Source organism: Centroberyx gerrardi, chromosome 12 (genome assembly GCF_048128805.1).
Source record: "Centroberyx gerrardi isolate f3 chromosome 12, fCenGer3.hap1.cur.20231027, whole genome shotgun sequence".
Taxonomy (NCBI): domain Eukaryota; kingdom Metazoa; phylum Chordata; class Actinopteri; order Beryciformes; family Berycidae; genus Centroberyx; species Centroberyx gerrardi.
This window is the reverse complement of record NC_136008.1, coordinates 28,074,768-28,098,363: the sequence shown is the minus strand read 5'-3', so window position 1 is coordinate 28,098,363 and position 23,596 is coordinate 28,074,768. Positions and strand designations below refer to the sequence as shown.

Below are 23,596 nucleotides of genomic sequence, written 5' to 3'. Positions count from 1 at the left end.
CAAATATTAAAAAATGTGGTTTTAAATTGTTCTTCCTCTTCCAGTAAACACGACTATATTCATTAATGTGCTTTTACTTGTTTGCTTTACAAGTTATTGAAGGTGGAAAAACGTACATCCAATATCAAGCTAACTTTACTCCGGCAGTGTACAACCCACAGCTGAATGCAACAAGTTCACACTCGTTCTCTGGGGGTTGTCAAAAGGCATTCTGGGAAATGTAGGAAATCGCTAAGTAGCTGTAGGCAGGTTGAGGGAAAGTGGGTACCACGAAAAGGTAAATGACAACACTGCACTGAACATCACAGACTGATGATATTCAACAGTATGAGGGTGAACTTTTCCTTTAAACTGGAGGCCAAGCCCCCACGTCAGCAAGCATCCACTGTGCTAAAGTGTCCTTGAGCAAGACTCTGATTACCTACCAGCTCCAGGGCTGCTGTCCTGTAGCTGACCCTGACCTTTGACCTCACTGGAGAGGGGAAGTGAATGAAAGAGAACTTCCTCACAGGGGATCAATAAAAAACACATTATAACCTTCTCTCCTCGCTTCTGTTCACTCCACTACGGTTTAAAAATCCACCTATGATTTCTGTATGAAACCCTAACACTAAAGTGAATTGTCGGTGCTCAAAAGCAGCTAATCCAACTTCACTTCTTCTATATTAAAATTCAAACAGGAAAGGACATAGAATTGTAAGGAATGCAGAATTGCAATACAGTTTGTTTGCTGTAAAGTTAGTAGGCGAACCATGTGTAACAATAGCATAATGGTGTGTATGTACAATATAATACAATACAATACAATACAGTACAGTACAATCCTCTGTACCATATGTGTAGCTACAGTATATGTATACTGTATGTAACAACAGTATATACCACCAGTTAAAGCTGTTAAAGCACACTGTTGTGTTTTGCGTGTCTTTAACATGATGTGTATTAACATGATGTGCTCTCAAAATGCGGTGCGGACTGTCATTTGGTCTGCGGTTCTGTACCTGTGTAGGCTTGTTACAAGCAATCCCCTGGATCTCCAGATAATTAAAGGCGTGTTCCACCTAAAAGAGAGAAAGAAACACCATTAACACATACTGTGGGCTACATTATATACAGGAATAGATTCCTGACACACTGAACCTTTATGAGTCTTTACTGAATCTTTATCTTTAATATCTCTCTCTATATGCCAGGTGAAAATGGAAGCACAAAATATATTTCCATGAGCCTTCAGAAAATTCAATCCAAGTTAAAAAAGTGCAATATTGAATCAATGGCTGATAAGGGCACAGTGACACGAGGTCCAATATGAGTAATATGAGGCATGACACACAACAAAACAACATTTTACAGCTGTTTAAGGGGGAGGGGTCAGACAAAGATAATGATATTTGTGTCTGTGGTTGAATGAATGCGTGTGCAGATGTGGTATGCATTTGTTCGAGAATGTGTGTGTTTGCGTGAGAGCAAGCGTGCATAATAATAAGAGTCTGGTACGGTGAGTGTGAGACTGAGGGACGGAGTGTAAAAATAGGGCTGTTCTATAATTAATAGGTTGGGATCCAGTAGTTTCTTGTTTCTCAACATCAGTGCAGATGACACCAATGCTGACTCACACACTTTAGACAGCATTAGACACATTTTTAGGTTAAAGCAACAAAACTAAGACAAGCAGATGAGAAACAATGACTTTAATGCTGAACTCTGTATCTCAATTACCCCACTTATCCCAGTACCGGAGTACTGGGATAAGTCTTTTAAAGTCTTTTAAAGTGTACTTTTTAACAGGGTGGATACTAGAGACTTCTCATAGTTCTCTCGTAATTTCTTCCTTTCTCAGATTAAAATTTTGAAGAAAATCTGCTCCCTGAATTGATAGTGAATTGACTCCAGCTTTGACAAAAAACAGACTCTAAAGTCCTTATCTACATTCTCTATTCACATATAAAAGACAGGCTTTTCAAAACAAGTCACCCAGACTCAGTCTTACATGCACATTTTCCATTTCTGTTTCAAGAGAGCGTTCCATGACAAAGAAAACAAAGAGCAGCCGCCTGCCTCTCCATACCTAAAAAGGGCAGGAAAAGAAGCCCTTTGACGTAAAAAGGGGCACCTGCATACAAATGCGGGCTACAGTATATTATTTCTCTCTCTCTCTCTCTCTCTCTCTCTCTCTCTCTCTCTCTCTCTCTCTCTCTCTCTCTCTCTCTCTCTCTCTCACACACACACACACACACACACACACACACACACAGAGCCTGAGGGCAGGCCAGGGAGAGAGGCCAGACTATTCCAGGTGGGCACTGCTCCTGAAGCTTGGCTCAGAGATGAGAGGAGAGAGAGGATAAGAGCAGACTGTCTACTAGTGTCTGACCATGTGTGTGTGTGTGTGTGTGTGTGTGTGTGTGTGTGTGTGTGTGCACATGCACGTGCATGCGTGTTTATTTCAGTATCGATCGTGGTTACTCACTCATGTTCAGTCTGTGAGCTGGAAATAATTCCCCAATAATAATTTGTCTCCATCTGTGGCACAATGCAATGTAGTACAGACACACTTCCACTCATCCATGACAAGCCCCTTTCCCATATTATAATTGAGTGGAATGATTAGAAAAAAGGAAAGGAGTCTGATATATCTTCTAATGACACCTTGAAACAGAAGTCATAGCTCAGTTCATGACGAGTTGCTCTGATAAAGAAGAAACAAGCACAGGAGTTACCCCAGTTTGAACAGCAGGAAGCCACATAACATAGCCTATTAGCAATGCTAGCTAAAATGCTCAACAGATTGTACTGCTGTTGTTGTAATGTACTTTAAATCACCAACATACTGTTCTGTGGTAAAGACAAGCCAACAACACTTTGTGCACATTACCTTGGCAAGAAGCCCTATACCATAACATCTCAAGCTCACTAATGTCAGTCAAAATGTTCCCTGGATGCCGACTGAGTACAATAATCATCACAAAGTGTTTTTTAATGTCAGTGGCAGTATACAAGTGGCTCTGAAGCTCATTACTTCTACTAATTCTAGTACATTTTGAGCATAGTAGCTCAGAACAATTTAATTTGAAAATAGGTTAATAGCTATAGTATGCTAGCTAGATTTAAATAGAGGCTCCTAGCACAAATGGATCAGCCAGTATTTTAAATACATTCTACGGTTTGTTTTTGCCAATTCTGGTGCCAGAAATTTTAGACCATCATAAGAAAATGTTAGACAATCATGGGAAAGTCAATTTAGCATACTTTTCTGTGAATAGCAACTTTAAACAAACTAGCTAACTAACTACTAGCTTCTTTTGAATACAGGCTAAGTTAAATATTATGTAGTTCCATTATATAATGTGGTGATAGTTCTTTGTGTATTGCAAACAATCTGCTGTAAACTATTTTGTAGGTAGTATACAGTATACAGTGTTCAGAGTTAACTACATTTCATACAGCAATATGGACAGCAGCCATCTTGACGTGTCATCGCAGGGTAAACACAGGTGTAACTAATAACATTAATGATGGTTCCATTCCATTTAGGTGTTCCACAGCCATTCCAGTGAGCCAGCATGCACAATACAAGGGCCCTGGCACTGGAACACCTAAATGGAATGGAACCATATCATTAATGTTATTAGATACACCTGTGTTTACCCTGCTATGACACATCAAAATGGCTGCTGTGAAAAGGGTCTATAGCACAGTAGCACGCTGAGAAGTGAGCGCTAGCCAATGGTGAGTGAGCATGCTGACAAATGTATGAGCTCTAGCCAATGGCAGGACACCATGCTGAGAGGTGCAGGGAGGACCCAAATGCCTGAGTAATTGCATCGTTCACTCATTCGTTCATTTTCCGTCTGTCACCTAACCACTCTCATCCTCTTTTCCTTTCGCTGCATTTTGCTGGAAACTGCAGCTAGGAGTCTTGGGTATGTACAGAGGATGATTTGAAGGTGGATGAAGAAAAATGCTATCCTTTTAAGTACAAATAATTACAGTGAACTGCAATTTACTGTAGTCTGTAAACTGTAGATTTTAGTATTTTAGAAACAGTTCATGGTGTCTATGGGCATAGTCATGGGCATTTTTATTAACAATTTGATTTAAATTTTAGAGGTGTGCAACAACCTCAATTTGAAACTTTTTCATCTGGCTGACTTATAGGAAGATGATGAGGAAGACAGTTTGTTTCAGCATTATTCATAAGCGAAAGAGAGACCATGTCAGGATTACACACATATTCACTGTTGAACTCTGTAGTTCTCCTATTATAAAAAATCTTTTGACCCAGCTAGCCATTTGTTTATCTCATCTACTTGTATGTTCCAAACCCAGCTGGTACACCAAACGTGTCAGTTTTGTTTAACTGAAACACAATATTTTTTTCTCCTGGTGAGATTTCACTTTATGTTTTACCATTCCACGCATTATAAATATTATCCTAAACATTATAAAATGTTAAAGTCTTACAGGCTAAAGTAGAAGTGGCTCCAACTTTCCCCATGAGAAGCTTACACCTGTCTAATCCCTTCACATGGAGACAACAGTAAGTAGGGAATTCATGGCAACGACTGGCTTTTGGACAGGTAGACGAAAAGGAGAAGAGAAACAGAGGAACATGAGCTAATGAGAGAGACAGAGCGACTGAGTAAGAAAACAGAGAGAAAGAAGAGCTTGTGACAGACTGACAGGGATGAAAGAGTAGACACTAGAGTGCCGCCTACAGCTCCTCCAGCCATATCTGTATAGTCACAGTCAATTCAAATACACAGCAAAGAGTGAAGAGGGTAAAGCATAGTATGGAGAAATGGGGAGAGATGGACGAGGGTGTGTGTGTGTCTGTGTGCGTGTGTGTGTGCGCTTGGGGACAGAAAGACACTGACAGATTGTATGGCCCTGCAGCTTCTCAAGAGGAGCCAAACCATCAGTCAGAGACCTTTTCTGCAAACACACACACACACACACACACACACACACACACACACAAAGCCCACTGAGAACTCTATGAGAGAGCTAGAGGGGAATTTAAACAACTACTGAAGAAGAGAGATACACATTAAGTGTTTAACAGAGAGTTTACTGCTACCGCGCTACAATGCTTCAGCACCGAGGCCTTGGGCTCCACTCAGAATACTGACGAAATCCCCACCTACGGATTGTTCTCTCGCGGGTTTCAGACGGATTCTCTGGCGTTCCACTTTCACAGACAGCCGGATCAAAGACAGCGCCCACAGTCAGACGGCCAGACACATAAATAAACGCTAAAAACAACCTCGACTTGGATGCATTTCACTGAATCCAGGGAGGGAATATAGTCAATAGCGTATGTTTTGGGACAGTGAGCTGAAGTCAGTTGACTCATCTACATTGTAATATAGATTTCACATCAAAAGATCGATAAAAGGACAAAGAACAGTCAGCTTTTGATGGGAGGCGAGCAGCCTTCATGTTGGAACAATGACACCCTGCAGCTAGAGAGCTCACAAACACAATGCTTACACTTTTTGACAGTATCATGTGGAAATTTGAACACAGAAAGATCCTCAAGTCACATAATATCTCAGGGTTTCAATAAAGTAGGCAATGAGCAATTTATTTAACTAAGATCTGAAGATGTGGGAATGAAAACTGATCATGAAGCTGACAATGAACATAAATCACTATGAGAGAAAATCCTACACAGGTTACATTTTATATAAGCATTGGATTCAATTGAAACTTCGGAGGTTAAAATCTCCTGCTGACCTATGGCACAGTGCCCTGGAATCTATATGAGGTTAGAAGGGAGAGAGGGAAAAAGAGGGAGTGAGGGAAGAGGGATGGAGGAAGAGAGAGGGAGGGGGGAAGAGAGAGAGAGAGACAGGGATGAGGAGAGAGAGAGGAATAAAGGCGAAGCAGGTGAGACGGGGTAATCTGGATTGGAGAGAGAGAGAGAGAAGGGGAGGATGAGAGTGTGAGCGCCGAATGAGAGGCTTAAAAGGAGAGGAGAGGAGAAGAGGAGAGCAAAGGTGATCTGTGGGAGTAATCTGGCTAAGCGGACGGGGAGAGAAGAGGAGGATAAGAGGTAGGTTGCCAGGGAAAGATATACAAGGGTTTACAGGGAGTCTGCTTCCAGTGTAGGCTTGGGACGATATTTGATAGTATTGAATATCGCGATATTTTGAATCTTGTGATATTTCCCGCGATATTCACCTATCAACCTACAATCTCCTAGTGGTAGGATAGCAAAAAACCAAAAATAATCATACTTGAAGTGAAAAAATTGTACGTTTTTGTCAAATTTATATCGTATATCGCGATATTTTGGCAGGACAGTATCGCAATATTAAATTTTGGATTGCCCAAGCCTATTCCAGTATGGAAAAAAACAGAGACAGATAGAGAAAGAGCTAATCTACACTTCCTCACCTCATGTCTAAGAGACTTTTTCCCCCCAAAATCAAACATACAACAAATTTGAGAGGAAATGACTCTCAGAAACCATATGCAAGACCATATCTAATCTAGCAGGTGTCTAATCCCTCCAGGTCAGAAGAGAGGAGATGGATAGAAAGCAGATGCAGAGCCAGCTAAATAAACAGCTCATGAACCAACAGCCCCGTAACACTGGAAACATGTGACGTCATTTGAAGCGTGGTCCGCTGGGATGTTCTTTATGGGTCTCTTTTACCCCCCAGTAAACCTATAAATCAGTTTTCAAGCAACCGATCAATCAGGTAAACGGCCCCTCGGGGCATCATATCGACCGGGGCCGCTGTAAGTATTTCCTGGACCTGGGACAAGACGTGATGTTATGTGCTTTTATGACTTTGGGAGGAAAATAAGCGCTATTCATTGTTCCTGTCAGGGGGAATCGGCAGACCAGATAGGTACAATGCTGGTTTACAGTCCATTTCCACATGCAATCACAATCCTATTTAAATAATACTAATAATAACAACTTGAATCATAGTATTTGTTTTGTGTATGTGCTTGTGTGTGTGGTGGTGTATGTGGGTTTGGGGGTGTGTGACTATATAATGTTTTTTGTGACATTTTATGGCATTTTTTATAGTAAGGGACTACTGCAGCTGAATGAATGTAGAGCAGGATTGGGCAATTATTTTTCATGGAAAGCCAAATGACTAATCTATCACAGGCCGGATACAATCTGGATACAATCTTCCGTTTTTAATATCTAGAATGAAAGCTTGTGTCCTAATATCCAACTGTTTATTTAGAGAGCAACTGAAAAGCAACCACATCCTACGATCATTTTTTTTTTTACAAATAGAGAAGGGACTTGAGAGACTAGAGAAGGGCTGGGCGATATATTTGTTTTTCTTTCAATATCAATATATATCACAATATGGCTTATGTATGCAACATCACATGTTAAATAATCAAATTGATGTTCATCGCACTGAACTGCATTTTGTCAGAGTTTTTAAATAAAATTAGCTTGCTGTCAATTTAGACAGCAGAATTGTGTATCACGCTATACAATATCTTCATATCATCACGATACAATTCCACTGAAAGACGATACACGATAATATCGAATTATCTCCCAGCCCTACCTGGTAGTATGTGTTTTTTTGCATATTTTGCAAACAACAGTGGGTAGTTAGTAAACCGGCTGGGAATAATAATACAGCTAACACAGCTTTTCCTCTCAACCTAGAAAAATGTCTCCATACTTAAATTGGATATATTTATATTGATTTTCTTGGATAAAACCAGCAGCACCATAGCCTACATCTCTCTCTTTGAAGCCGTCTAACTTCACGTGTGAGTGGTTATCGACAAGCAGAGGGCAAAAATACAACATTTATTCTATATGTCAAATTATAATACACTTTTACATTGAAGGTTCACTGCATTTTCAAGTTTATAAAGGAATTTCCAGTTGTGGTAGATCTGGTGGGCTGGACCATCTAGCTCAAGTCTGATGTAGAGGAAACACTGGTGAGGAGCAAATGATGGTGATAGTGATAATGATAGTAGTTGGATTGGCGGTGATGGAAGCTACAGTGCACGTCTGTATTGTGTTATTGCGCTAATGGTTTTGAATATGGATGTGGCGGCGGTGGCAGTGATAATGGTGCTGGTGAAGATAATGATAGTTGTTTCATTGCTGGTGACGGTGCTAATAGTTGCCATCTGCGCTGCATTGTGGCACAGTTTCAGTTCCATATAAAAAAAACAGCAGCTTGTTAACCAGCCATATAATTGCACCGTAACCACACACAGAGAGCTACCACTTTATCAAGCTCCCTCTACTCATAATATCACCCACACAAAACACATACACATACACACACACACACACATATACTGTACACTACAGTACATACATACACAAACAACAAATCCACTGGGATGACAAAAACACACATGCATGTTGATCAGGGGAAGTCTCGCGAAGGAGAAAAAAATGTATATTGTTGTTTGGTGAAAAACTCGTATCTCCAAAATGTCTAAGAAAAGCAGCCTTGTTTTTAGCTTTTTATTTTAGTTTTTCCAATTGGTTTCAAAAGGATTTCATCATCAATTTTCTGAGCCCATAGGACCATGTGATCTTTCAATGTGAGTCAAAACACGACAATCAACAAAATTGGAGTTACGAGGTTTTCATCTGACAGCGATGAAAAGGAGAGGAGGTGTATTGAAAATAAAAGGAAGTGTGCAACATATTTAATTGGCTGGGTTGGGACCCACAAGTGGGTTGCAGGAAGACTGGAATGGGTCCCAAAATTGTTCTGGCGAAATTATTGTGGCTTTCATGGTAGTTCCCACAGAAATCATGTTGGAAGCTGGTCTTACCTTGGCGGGAATACGCGCTGTCAGGAGGTAGGCTCGATGAGACGCCAGGGCCTGAGACAGACAGAGAGAAACACAAAGACTAATGAGCATGTAGCTGTAAATATACACTCTGCACGACAAGAACAAGGCAGTGACAAAGAACACAGAGCGCTCTCCCGTTGACTCATCGAGATGAAAAGCCTTGTGACTCCGAAACATCTCTGTCACCATGAAAAGAGAGGGAAATAACAAGAGGAAAGATGTCAAGGGAGCAACATTCCTCCACTTGAAAACAAACAGTCAAACCGACATTCATTACAGATTCATTTAGGGAGGTGGTGGAAGAACAAGTGCCTGGCCTTTAAACTTCAAACTTCAAACAAAAAAAACAGACCGGGAAGCCTCTTACATGTAGCTGAGATCTCAAGTTGGTAATGAGGAGGCGGATTTTGTTTTTACCGGAACACCCAATGTCTGAATGAGGCCGTTATAGGTCAGTGTGGTGAGATTTCTTGTTTGCGTCGCCCTGCTGAGCGAACTGGACACCGACTGCCACTGTTTATTAGTGCGCTGTAGCTGTAGCTGTAGCCGCTCGGTGAAAGAAGAGGAGAAGAGGAGAGGAGACTCAACTGGAATGCATAAACTTGACATTCCGATCTAGATAAACAGCCTTGAAAGGTCACTTGGCTTGGTTTACTTCAGATGGCTCCCACAGAATGCGTGATACTGTTGTAGGGATGATTTGCACAACCCGTGTGACTCAGAAAGCCCATGTGCCAACCATGACAAAGACATCTTGTTTAGTCAACATTCCAGTGCTGTGTATGTTCCACAATCCAACCTTTGAGTCTCTGCCATATTGAGACACGCATGACCATGACAATGCAAAATTCTGTGGTAGACATTTTTGGCGTAGCAAATAGGCTTGGGCCGATATCGCGATATTTTGTGACTATCGTGATATTTTCTGTGGTATCGAATATCAATACCCCTCCCCCCCACCTGGGCGCGGAAAAATGTGTTGCGTAGATCACAATTCACAAATTCACAAAAAAATAACAAAATATAATCACAAAAATAATCATAGTTGTAGTGAAATTTTTTTATTTCAAGTGGGTTCCCTTTTCCACAATCAGCCTGCTTTCTTGAAAATAGCAGGAATGAGCAAATTACACCAAATGTCCATTGTTTCCTCAAATGCTTGAATAGTAAGATCAGATGTCTAGGCTATTAATAATAATAATAATAATAACAATAATTCCTGTAAGAAGAAATAAAATAAAATAAAATACAAAAGAAAAAACACGAAAAAAAACTGATAGACAGTATATATCGATATCTATATATATTGCGATATACTATATATCGCTATATCGCAATACTTTGGTGGGACATCATCGCAATATTACATTTTGGATATCGCCCAAACCTAGTACCAAAGAAGATTATCATAATGCACCATGAAATGCTATATCCAGTATAATTCTAAGCTAGGAGAAGAGAGAAAAAAGGCTGAACTTTAAAGCAAATACACACAGAATGGTTTTCCGCCTTAAGTTTACACAATGTGAGGTTTAAAAGCTGAGGTCATGTGCGGGACAGTTTCTCGGGGCTGTTGCTTTAGGCAGGATGACAGTAACTGTGGAGGGTGCTGTCTTTACCTCCAGTGGATTATCCTCCTGTCAAGAAAATATCACAACATACCAAGAAGACTGACCTTTAAAGCAATTACAGTTAGAGCACACTGTATCTTCTTAAAACAAAACACAGCTGGTCGCCCCGGTTGGCCGGCACATACCATGTGACTGCACCATCATGGCTGAAATCTGGCTCATGACATGTGTGACATGTCATCTGTTTCTTTCCCATCTTTCCACTGACTGCATACTATCAAATAAAGCTGGAATGCCATAAAAATCCACCTAAAAACACACATAGACTTGATGTTTAGACTCCCTAAGCTCCTGTAGAAAAGTGACTCAGATTTTGGACGCTAAAATATAGTAATGCAGGATAGAAGTGACAGCGGAAGAGAGAAAACAAGGGAAATGGAAGAAAAGGGTGAAGAGAAGAAGAAAAGAAAGAGGGGAGAAGACTCAAAGAGGAAGGAAGAAGAGAGCAGAAAGGAGAACCAGAAGAAAATTGAGAGGAGAAGAGGCGGGGAAGATGGGAAAGGAGCGGATGAGAGACGCGATGAGGAAGAGAGTGAGAAAGCAAGGAAGGAAAGGAGAAACTGACAGCAGAAGACAGGGGAGGGAGGGGAAGGATTGAGCAGAGGAAACAGAGGGAAGAGGAAAGAGGAGAGGAAAATCTGACGGCAGAGAAACGGAAGATAAAATGAGAGCGAATAGGAAGGAGGGAAGACAAACAAAACAAACAATGAGCATTGAGGGAAGGGAGGGGAAAGAGACGAAAAAACAGAAGATCGAGGGAAAGTATAAAAAACTGTCACGATCTCTTTTGAAAGATGTGAAAAAAGGAAACAGAGGGATGAGAGAAAGGGGGGGAGCACAAAGGATGACAGTGTCTCGCAGCCCTCTGCGGCGTGGCTCCACAGGCCGGGTGTGTGTGGTTTGATGTGATGGAGACAGACAGGCAGGCTGCTGTGACCACAGATAACCTCTCCTAAAGAGCACCAGCCACCACTGCTGCGCTCGCCTCTCCCTCTCGCACTCTCTTTTCCTCTCTTCTACACCTCTCTCTCTCTCTCTCTCTCTCTCTGTGTACATATGTGTGTGCATTAGGAAAATTCAATATATCGCAATACAAAAATGTTACAATACGTATCTAGAGACACAATTTTATTTCTAAGACACAAATCTTTCTAGCGATGGCATTGGCTTGCTAGAATGTAATATAATAATTTAAAAATGTCATTACAAAGTGCAAATAATATAATTTGGATGGAAAATGGAGCTAATAACACCATTCATTTTTCTGCCCCACGATACATATCGTCACATTTTTGTATCGCGATATATTGAATTTCGATATATCGTGTATCGCTGCATTTTTACAATCAATCCCTCACAATGCAGCAGTACTGCAGCAAGCATGTAAAAAAAGATGGTTATGTCTGTATTATCTCAGAAATGAAGCAAAGTGAAGCCAATTTGTGGAGAAACCGTATGGCTGCAGAGCTCCAGTTAGGGAATAGCAAAGGTCTTAGGTTGTGTGTCCACCAGGAACCTTTTTCTTTCTTATTTCCCACAGCCAGGAGCCAGGGTTATATGTTTCTGACAGTGTTGAGACATGGTGGTCAGGCCTTCGTGCGCCCAGCAGTACCAGAGAAAAACACTGAAACTTTTAGCTAAAGAATGCCACACTTCACTGGGTTTTGAATAGTTGAACAGCAACAAGAGTCTGTTAAGTGCCGCTAGATAAAGAGGTGCCAAGTGGATACTGTCTGGTCTTACTAGATAGGGCGGTATATATTTAATAATAAATGAATACATTATAGTAATTAGTTTATAGCAGTTGAATACATTTTGACATAAGGAGCGCTTGATATATTTTATAACTCTGCCACAATGAATCCAGTGCATGTCAACTAGTTCAGACAGTAGAAACCAGATGAATGTCTGTTTCATCTCCCCTTCAAAGTTGACAGACAAACCATAATTAGCATGTGACAGCTGCCATTTGACTGAAAGCTCGCAGAGAGTGAGGACAGAACATGACACAACAGACCAGAGCAACTCCATTTACAGTAGCTGTTACCATGGGACCTCACAAGCTTCTGTGTGTGTGTCACTGTGCTAATACAAACATATATACAGTACAAATGCATGCATGCTCACACAAACATACATATGGATACACACACCCACGGAGAAGGAGGCCCAGTATCGCACAAGCACCACAACCCCTTGGCTTTTACACTCGTTTTTCATCCTCCCATCCTCCTCCTCCTCCTCTCAATGCATGACTGCCCCTCTGCACTTTCTCCTTGCTCTCTCCATCTGCCCTTTTGAGTGGACCGAGCCATAGACTCCCCCTTGTTCTCTCTCTCTCTCTACCCCGCTCCCTTTCAGTAACTTCTCTCTCTCTTTCTCTGTCTCTCTCTCTGCTCTCTTGCAGGCCAGTTTGACCCCTAAGTGGACTTAAAGCCTTGAGCCAGCCTATCAGCCAATCATGACACAGCAGACCACCACCCCGCCTTCAGCTGCGCTCGGCCAATCAGAGACCAGCATCTCCAGATGGCAGCAGCACTGGAGCATGCCTACAAGACCAGAGAGAGCATCTGCTATCTCTGTCGCTCTCTCTCTCTTTCACACACACACACACACACACACAGTCACACACACACACACACACACACACACACAGTAACGGGTGGCTCAGATACAAGATAACTGCCACAGGCTCCAAAGCACCATTTGTCTCCTTGGCCTGCAACACATGTACTAGACACAAACACACACACACACACACACACACACACACACACACACACACACACACACACACTATGCTCCTGAAACAATACCATTTTTATTAAGAATATCCCAATCTGTTACTGCTTTGTTAGATTTTTTATTATTTGTTTTATTTTATATAGATAAATAGCAAATCATGTACTACAGTTGCACATTTAATAGAATATACAGCTCACGCTGCTGGGGACAAAGAGATGAGAAAACTGCTCACATTTTCTGCTACTCACACACACACACACACACACACACACACACACACACACACACACACCGCGAGAGCAAGTTGACAAGGTCTTGAAACCCATTAAAGGGTCAGCAATAGAGACACAGATCTGTGAAGTGTATGTTTCTGTCTGTGTGTGTGTGTTTGTGTTTATGTGTGTGTGTGTGTGTGTGTGTGTGTGTATGAGCGTGTTCCATTCACAGCATTACCATTCCTAGATTATCCTCTTTTCTGTCAAACTGTCAACCCCGCTTCCCCTCTCTCATTCGCCCAACACACACGCACTGCGTTGCTATAGCAACAGCTAGCCCATAGCGCACAAACACTCACGTACATACACACGCATTCATATGCACACACTCACACATGAAAGTAGCGTGCTACAGTGCCAAGGCTTGCCTGAGAATGTCAATGAGTTTTCACCCCCCCGTACAGCATTGACGATGGCCTGCAGTTATGCTGAATCTCTGTAGGAACTAATGCAATGCTGAGCAGTGTTTCATCTGCAGCCATTCAGCAGCAGCAGACCTCAACTGCTGGAAATTTACCCCCACTGTTAGCAAAATATGAAAAGAATTTAAGCATCATGTCTTGGGGTGCACACTGAGCATGTATGGAGTGGTGGTTTTGCATTTTTTTGCATTCACTCCTTTAGTTTGCTGTTTTGGGCAGTTGAGACTTGCCATTCAAACTTGGATGGCACTTAAGAACCGCACTAAGATGCCTGAAAATGCGGGTCTTGGTCCTTTCCCAAGCATCTGTGGTACAGTTCATTAAGAATGAGTAGTTTGTATGTCCATATAACACACAGCATGTTTGCTAGCACAGCTCCATGTCAGCCTTCTCCAAAACAATGTAAGTGGCCGGGAACATGTGCTTTAGAGTTCCAAAAAAGGGCAAAAAATGTCCATAAAATGACTCCAAACAGCATAATCCAAGTGTTCTGAAAGCCAAACGATTGTTCTTTAGGTCCAAAAGTCCAATATCTACCTGATTAACTCGTAGATTCTCCTCACTGACAATGTTTTTTTTCTACAACGCGCCAACAGTCACCCTAGTAGCAAGCAGATGTTGCCTTCAAATGCTGTGAGAAATATTGTAATTACAGGGAGAGAGGCTTGAAGTTGTGACATTCGCAGTCTTTGTTTAACGTTTAGGTGCCACACATAACTTTTAGCCAATAAGCTTAATTACAAAACTGATGTGAATATTCTCTTCATTCTGCCGTTGCAGCACAAAGTAGCTCTCTATCACTTGGTTTCCAAAATAGTTACCAAAAAAGCTGCTTTTGTTTTTCTTTCTAAGAAGTACTTGAATAAGTTGTATTTGCAACTTTCAAACTTGGAAGTAGGAGCTTACGAGGAGCACATGAAGGCCAGATCGCTGTAGGGCTTTGTGAGTGGGGAAAGTTTGAGTGGTTTGGACCCACAGTGCAATCACTTGGCTACAAAACACTATGCTGCACAAGCTGTTTGGGGATTTTTTTGGGGTAATTTTTTTTCCTTTTTGAAAGTACCCGGAAATGGAAGTGTTTTGTTTTCACTTCAGTTGTTTCGGAGTAGGCGGACATGAAGATGGCTAGCTAACTCGCTGTATGTTATGTGGACATGCAAACTTCACCAGTGTTTTGACTGATATGAGGGTGAATTTTCATTTTGGGGTGAACTATTCCTTTAAGGGTATAAGGAGATGAATATCTGATATCCAGGAGTTCATCATGCTTGGAAAGCATGCTTATATTCAGCTATTTCTTCATGTGTTCTTAACTGGTATGAACACCAGAGAAGGTAAATCATGGAAAAGAGTGCAGATAAGTCCACGATGTTTAGCTAAATTTGCGGACTGGAATGCAGGATGACAGGTTACCAAAACTCTGTCCAATAAACAAGCTACTTGTAAGTCCATGTGACTTTTGTTTACAAGCCCTGGTTCACTTGTAATTGGGCAGTGTGAATGTAAACAAACCAAATACAAAAATGTAACAAAGTCAACTTTTCCAAAATTCAGTCCAGACCAAAGAAAACAAACCGTAGGTGTGATCACACCTTTAGTGTCATACAAAAATATGGACTCTATAACAACTGATGGAATACGTACACATTAAGACATAAAAATGAATAACTTTGTTCTGCTAACATGCATTGGGAAAGCATTGCAAACTGTACCTCGCAGGTACCTGACCCACCTGTGTGCATCTATGGGCCGGATCTATACTGTACATACATTGAGCTACGGGACTATAGAAGTGATGGACCAGCATGTCCACACTGCCCTTTAAGTCTTTAATACAGGATGATAAGTAATGAGCAACTCATGTTTTGTGTCCCAGTTAGGAATTTGTGCTGAGGCAGACGTACTAGACCCAAACACTGACAGTTCACTCAGAAAACTGCAAACTAAGCCAACCACTGCAATTATACTCTGTGAACCTTCTACACCACAATGTAGGAGAGGAAATACACTGAGTCAGACTGACTCAGATCAATTAAATGATTTCATAGACAAGTATTTTTACAGCAGATTTTACATTTAAAGAACTGTAGTTACGGTAGGTACAACTGGGAATCTCGATAGATGATGCCACACAGGAGAAACCAGACCTCCTCTGCCTGAAAACTGTTCCAGATGGGCAAAATCTAACCTAAAATATTTGAACTCCTTGAGGTATACTTGATTCATCTTGCCAGACACTTAAACATAAATGAACACATGAAGATAAGATAAATCAAGTGTTTTCTCATGTATTTGAAACGTATTAAACTGCCTTTGCCCAAGCTTGGAATTCACAAAACATATTTTCTATCCTGTCCTTAAACTGTATCATATCAGCACTACAAAGACACAGGTTTAGTACTTACAAAGACGCTATAAATAGCACTGTGAATAAAACAGCAGCCACAATGTTCTAGCAATTACATTCATGCCCTCACTCCATCGCTGACACAGACTTCTTTATTGCATAACTGATGCCAGCGTGTGTGTGCATGTGTGTGTGCGTATTAGCACATTAATGAGTCATGATGTGCTGGCTGCAAACCCAACTTGTCGACGCAGCACAGTGAAAATGGGAGAGAGAGACAGTGAGAGAAAGAGAGGGGGAGAGAGAGAGAGAGAGAGAGGGAGAGAGAGAGGGAGAGAGAGAGAGAGAGAGAGAGAGAGATCTGTTTTAGCCTTTTTGGTGCTGCTTCAGAGGGCCTAAACTCATGAACTCCTTGGCATATAATGTCATAAAAATCAAATCCCCAATAATAGCTCACTACTACAAAGCAACAACAAGCATTATTGCTAACATACATTTAGCAAGGCAGTAATATTACATCCTCAACAAAGGATTAAGTCCACTTAAAATGAAGGACCAACAAACAACATGCAAAACCTAAACCAAGCAATGTAAGGTTGTAAAATGGCACGACAGGAGAACATAAAGTGAATCTTCTACTTACTGTTTCTATCACAGGCATTTCAGACATGTGTAGTTCAGCAAGGACCTAATGAAAATCCTACAGTCTCTTAGCCACATCAGCACATGGAGATACTTTCCTTTCAATTATAGAAACAGGGACTCGTTTATCCTCATTGCAGTTAAACTGATTAATCTACATTTAGCATCTCATGCCTGAAGAACTTTAGATATTTCGCACAGATGAGTGACCTTTTATTGCATTTATTTACAGACTCTATATCGGTGTATGTTGCAGTGATTTGTTGTATTTGTTTGGGCTTTGATGTTGTGTTTTTACTGTGGTCTTTAATGATTTTTTTTTTATTATTATGTGTTCTTATTGCGTTTTTACTGTAAACCCTGTCTGCAAACCAAATTTCCCTTCCCCAATTCCCTTTGAAACTGAATTTAATTGAGAGACACCGTCAGAGAGACAGATAGGGACTGCAGGGGAGAGACAGTGTGAAAGAGAGAGGGAGAGAGAGAGAGAAGGAGAGTGGACAAGAGAAAGAGACAGCGAGAGAGAAAGAGGAGGTGGAAGGGCAAGCAAGTGTAATGACTTAATAGAATCTAAGTGCTGTTTGGCTGATAAGAAGCCAAGTTTTAAATCCAATCAGCAGAGAAGATATTTAATGAAGGGAAGTGTTTAAAAGCCGTTTCATCTCCGGGCCAAAAAGCGCGGCCCCACCTCAGCCCTTAATACGCCGGATCGATCGGGCTCTCGCTGGACGTGACGCAGTGGCTTGCTCTCCTCCCCTCATCCCTCTCGTCTTTTGCTTTTCCCTTCCCACTCCTTTCCCCTCTCCTCTGTTCCTCCTCCCTTAATCCCTTAATGTCCTCATCCTCTCCTTTACCTTTATCTTCTCTCTCCCTCGCTCGTTCCAGTTACACAGCAGCATAAGTAGGTTAATGTGAGGAGCCAAAAGAGCAAGTATGTGTGTGTGTGTGTGTGTGTGTGTGAGTGTGAGTGTGTGAGAGAGAGAGAGAGAGAGAGAGAGAGAGAGAGAGAGAGAGAGAGAGAGAGAGAGAGAGAGAGAGAGAGAGAGAGAGAGAGAGAGAACCTGTAACTGTAAACCAAGCAACAGCCACTAGCAGCATCTTTTAATGTTATGTGTCTTTAAGACATATATGGATTCACTTGACCATTATTGAGTTTTCACATGGTAAAAAAAATAAAATAAATAAATGTTTGTTCATTTTACAACAGCAGAAATCTAGCATGTGCTCTGTATGTGATATTTTCCTCCGTGTGTATATGGCTATTGGCCAATCGAACCATCTCTGCACAGAAAAATCCATTATGTGAAAGATGAATAATGCTCGGTGTGGTTTTTTTTTCTTCCCCTGCATTCTTGCTCTCTCTATCTTCCTTATCTCAAATTGGTTGCCAGGTGGACTGCACCACACTCTTGATCAAATGTTGTATATACAGTATGTGGAGTACAGTCATACGAACACATTTGTACAGAGGAATTTGTACAGAAAGTGTTCATCCTCCTTCCCTCTCTTCCCATTGTATGTGCATACGAGTGTGTGTTTGCACATGTGTGCGCATATGATGTGCATGTGTGTGTGCATATGTGGGTGCATATGTGTTCAAGCAAGATAATGCATGAGTATGCCTAGAGACACTAGACTAGAAGCAACATACACACACACACACACACACACACACACACACACACACACACACACACACAGCACCCTGTTATTATCTTTGAATAATCAGAGATGATGTAACACAGTGTAAACGAGGAGCAAGACTGTCTAGGCTGCTGTTCAACAAGCTACTGTAGCATTCAGCATTCATACCGGGTGAAAACACTGTACTGTATCATCTCCAAGGAAAAGATACAACTAGTGATGACTCATGACAAGACAATAAGTTCCGGGTATATATATATTTAGGTTCTTGAAGAATTTGGTGAGAGTAAGCATTTTTTCAACTTTCACACCTAGGGATGGGACGATATGCTTATCTCACGATACGATTCGATACACAACACAAGGTTTACGTTCCGATACAACCACGATACGATGTAATAAATAAAAGTTCAATGTCAACAAAGTCTGACTGTGCAGAATTATCTTTATTTCTGAGCCAAAAATCTTTCTAGCGATGGCATTGGCTTGCTAGAATGTAAACAACAATTTAAAAATGTCATTACAAAGTGCAAATAATATAATTTGGATGGAGAGCTTGTGAAATTGTGATGATCAAGCGTCTCATTTGTGATTACTACAGTAGAATAACATGTAGCTAATATCACCATTCATTTTTCTGCCCCATGATACGTCTTTCCTGTCTCTTTCCGCTGTATACTGACTCAAGTATGAAGGTAATAAAACAGTAATAAAAAACAAGACAAACACAAAGGTCTTTACTCTCGAACACTAAACAAGCACCCATGAGATCCGTTTTAACCTTGGCAGCTCAGCACCACCAAATCTGTCACAACATCTTGGGAATGACCCTGAACACATAGAAGTTAAAGCTGTTTAATAGGCTGCACCCTCCTCTACTTTCTCTCCATACGCCTACAAAGGAAATTGCTCTATAGCCAAAGACAACTGCTCTATCTCTGTTGATACAGTAGGAATACTGAAAGGGCAACACAGCGACCGGGCTGACACGGGAGAGAAAGCTCCGGCGGGACCTGATCCGAGGCCGGCCGGGGTCCGTGTGCTCCCAGATTCAGGCCGAGAAATTACCCCGTGTTTTACAATACATCGATCCTCCGCTGCCAAGACAAGCTGCTGACAGAGCAGCTGAGGTCTACGCCTGTAATCTCTGCAGACTCACGCTGCGCCAAAACCACAAGCCAGTGCTAGACTCTACCGCACCAGAGCCGCTCTTTCACAGGGAGAGAACAGCTACCATGATGTATGGCCTGGTCCCCTTTCTGCAGACTAGCACCATACCAAAACCACCAGACAATAGCCTTGACCCTTGACCCCTACAAAATCTACACAACAGTATCACACTAGAGTCTGTCTGCAGCATCCCACTATCGCAAGACAAGGACAAATTTACACATAAATATTTAAAGGGCATCATTACAAAACACAATATCTACTTTGATAAAGCAACGGCTTGAAATAAATGACTCAATGCAAATTCTTCCATCCTCAAATAATGTTTCTATTCCCTAAGCAAGGGTCTCATGAAAGCCAAGCTAGCAATCATTTCGTCAGGGTAGACGCCACTTTCTCCAAATTACGGATATCTCATTTTCTGCAGCGCGTATCCCCGCTACACCGCGCCAGCCGGCCAGGAGAGCACTACGAGAGAGACATCAATTTTCTTTTATCGCTGCTCTGCTCATCATTATGTGTTTTACTGCTGAGGAGATGAGCGTGGCGGGGGGGGGGGACAAAGGCAGCTGACGGCGGCACTTCCTGACTGGATGCGATTGGCTCGTCTCCTCGGACCACCGCTGCGGCGAGCTAAACGCTGTCGTTCAATTATGTCAAATTCCACGGTTTGTTTCTTATTTTGCAATTTTGGTTTTGTTTTCTGCGAGAACACAAACTGCAAACACGCACACTGTGTTGAATAATGAATGAGCCACATTAACAAACGCGAGCTTGAGCAGCCGTGATACATGGGAACATTTTGGAGGTAATGAAGATGAGCAATATTGCCTTCAGCGGGGACAGAGGCTGCCAAAATTAATAGCACATGCATTATTCAACACATAAAGGCATATTTGCTGACGATTTGTCCTCTGACTAAAAGCAACAAACACATTCATTTAATGGGATAAAATCAAAGCAATATGCGTCGGCCATGTTGCCTGTGCATCACAGCCTTTAGTCGACCTCCAAAAGTTGCAGCTACACACACACACAACTGAGCAAGTCTTCAAACGGCTAGGCGGGGCGGATTAAATGATCCTGCTTTCAGATTAAGATTATAGTCCGCTTTGGCAGGACGCCCTCTGACGCCGGACACGCGTCGGGGGTCTTTTGATGGACGCTGCCGCGGCTGATAGTGGGGTTTCATGACTGGAGGGGTTCCTCTTAACGGTGTCAGCCTGCAGGGCATCCTCTAAAAAAAAAAAAACCTGTGTGTGTGTAGGTAGCAGAGATAAGGAATAATCACAAGGGTTCATTCATTCATCAGCATGCCAGCCAGACACAATGGGGAGGAGATTTGTGTGTGTGTGTGTGTGTGTGTGTGTGTGTGTGTGTGTGTGTGTGTGTGTGTGCGTGGGTGTGTGTAGCTATGTGATGGCGAGCCAAGGTTTCTGGGTAAATAGGATATCGCTGCAGACCACAGGGATGGGATAGAGAGAGAGAGAGAGGGAGGGAGAGAAGTGGAGAGCAGAGGAGGAGAGGCTGAATTTGAATTTGAAAAATGCCTTCGTTTTTACAACCCAAACGACAAAGTAAACCGTTGTGGAAAAACCTCCCCGAACTACCGCATGTTGTTTTGCCAGGGAGAGAGAGAGAGAGAGACACACTCACACACACACACACAGAGTGACAGACAGAAAGAGAGAGAGAAGAAAGGCATGACAGAGACAAAGGCAGAGAGGGAAGAGGGGAGGAGGGAGGGGGATTTCGCTCTGGGTTGGGTTGGCATTACCCATGGTTTCCTTCTGGAGTGGGTAGATAACATCAGTCTGCACTAATAACACACACACACTCACAGTGTTGAACACAGATCTAGATGATAAAACACTGTTAGTATGCTGCCTCCACCTCTCCCAATAGACCTACTGTAGCTTAGATCCTGTGTGATATGATCCACAAGGTGACGGTGATATAAGACTAATGCTGGGTTACCTAAAAGGACTTTTTCTTTCAGAATCAACAATAATGAACGTTCTATCATGTTTTACTGAGTTAGCGCATATTTTTTGTTCGATGGACGCTTGCCGTGATTAGGATACTGCCATTACCACGATTCCTGTTTGTGTGTGAAGTCACTTCCCCAGCCCATAAATGTGCAGGTGTGTTAAAATTCAAGCTGTTTGGAGGATTATATACATGCCGAATTTACCAGAACACCCTACCAGTTAGTAATAAAGTCTCAAGTTATATTTTGAGATGTATGTTTTTGCCAATATGCGAGGCAGAAACAAATTGCCAGATTTTTGAATGGACCTTGGCCTGGCGTTCTCTCTACAAGCAGCACAGAGGCGTTAGCCGCAACAAAGGCTAATGTTGAACACAAAAACAAAATTAGAAAACATATAGGAGATTTTTCTAGCAAGGTTAGCCAACATATTCAGTAATGGTAGAACTGTTATTTACGAGATACTTATTGTTGCTATTGGTTAGCTAGTCAAGATAGCATAACGTTAGCTTGCGGAGGAGCTAACTACAACACTGTAGGAGGGCCGTCAACAACAAAAACAGTCTTGGCCCGCTCCTGTTCACTTTGTTTCATTCACTACAATTCGGGAACCTCTGCTGATATTTACTAGTCATATTACTGTATATGTAAAGCAGAAATATTACACATTTAACCTTTAACAAGCAGCTACGGTAGGAGCGACTTATTTGTGGCTTTTGAAGAACTGTGACAACCACCAAGGTGACTTCAAATCATTCTGCCAGTCTCAAGAAAAAGGAACGTCAAGCCTAGGTTTCTAGGTTTTCAACCAAAACTAAGAGAGGGAGGCACTGCTTTTGCTCGAGTTTCACCCGCATCAGCAAGCTGGCATTAAATAAAATAGAATATTTCATACAGTTAGGGGCTTAAAACCACAATACGCTGCAAAAACGTACGTACTGCTGGTCTGTCAGTTCTCCAGGTAAAGAAATCCACACTCATGAAAACACACACACACAGAAACATGGACGCTCACATGCTTGCGCACACAAATGCTTACACACACATACATACACAGAGTCTCAGGGAGGGTAAAAGGGTTGGCATTTCCTTTAAACTGTCTTCTTTGTGGAATTTGAACCCAGTATCAGCTCTCTAAACCTACAGTAACTCATAGAGAGCCTAAGTCCCTCCCCTTCCGGTGGACCACCATGGGACCTTATTTCGGTAAAAATATGTACGGTAGTCAACGGCGAGAGACAAATAATTGTTTGATCCCGTTTGAATTGTGCCATGAATTACACATATGTTTTGTCAATTTAAAAGATAATTTTGCAAGTCAAGAAAGTCGCAGTTTGTCGTAAAACTGTTGAACTATAAGACTGTAAAAATACATAATTAGAAAGACTACACACCCAAAAGTCGCGCAAGTGACGTAACTTCTTCTCTCCACAAGCTACCCAGAGCCGCTGAAGCTAAGTCCCTCTCAGATAGCAGGAGTATTATACACAACCTGGAAGGTAGACAGTAAGAATGGATTTAAACTGGTTTAGGATAGTTTTAGTACAGTGGGGGCTAACGTTAACGCGATGCCTGTGTGTTTCCTATGTTTCGTTCCATGTTGGTGTTGGTGACGTATATTGTGCGAGACGAGAGATGTAGTTCACTGAGCGGTTTCACACAAAACTAAACGTTACTGTACTGTTTTACAACAAACTGCGACTTTCTTGACTTGCAAAATTATCTTTTAAATTGACAAAACATCATATGTGTAAGTCATGGCACAATTCAAACGGGATCAAACAATTATTTGTATCTCGCCGTTGACTACCGTACATATTTTTTCCGAAATAAGGTCCCATGGGGGACAGCGGAAGGGGAGGGACTTAGGCTCTCTATTCACTGGCCCCAAACATGTGAAGTCTACTGGT

At 41.8% G+C, this 23,596-nt stretch overlaps 1 protein-coding gene across 1 annotated transcript in view; it reads right to left on the bottom strand.

Moving 5' to 3' along the window:
- LOC139922562 (F-actin-uncapping protein LRRC16A-like) overlaps nucleotides 1-23,596 on the bottom strand; it is a 102,386-nt gene that overhangs the window by 56,543 nt on the left and 22,247 nt on the right. The window contains exons 3-4 of the mRNA XM_071913085.2: nucleotides 8,800-8,850; nucleotides 1,002-1,061 (exon numbers count right to left, since the gene is read on the bottom strand). Of these exons, the coding sequence (XP_071769186.2) occupies nucleotides 1,002-1,061; nucleotides 8,800-8,850 (111 nt within the window). The remainder of the gene's footprint in view (nucleotides 1-1,001; nucleotides 1,062-8,799; nucleotides 8,851-23,596) is intronic.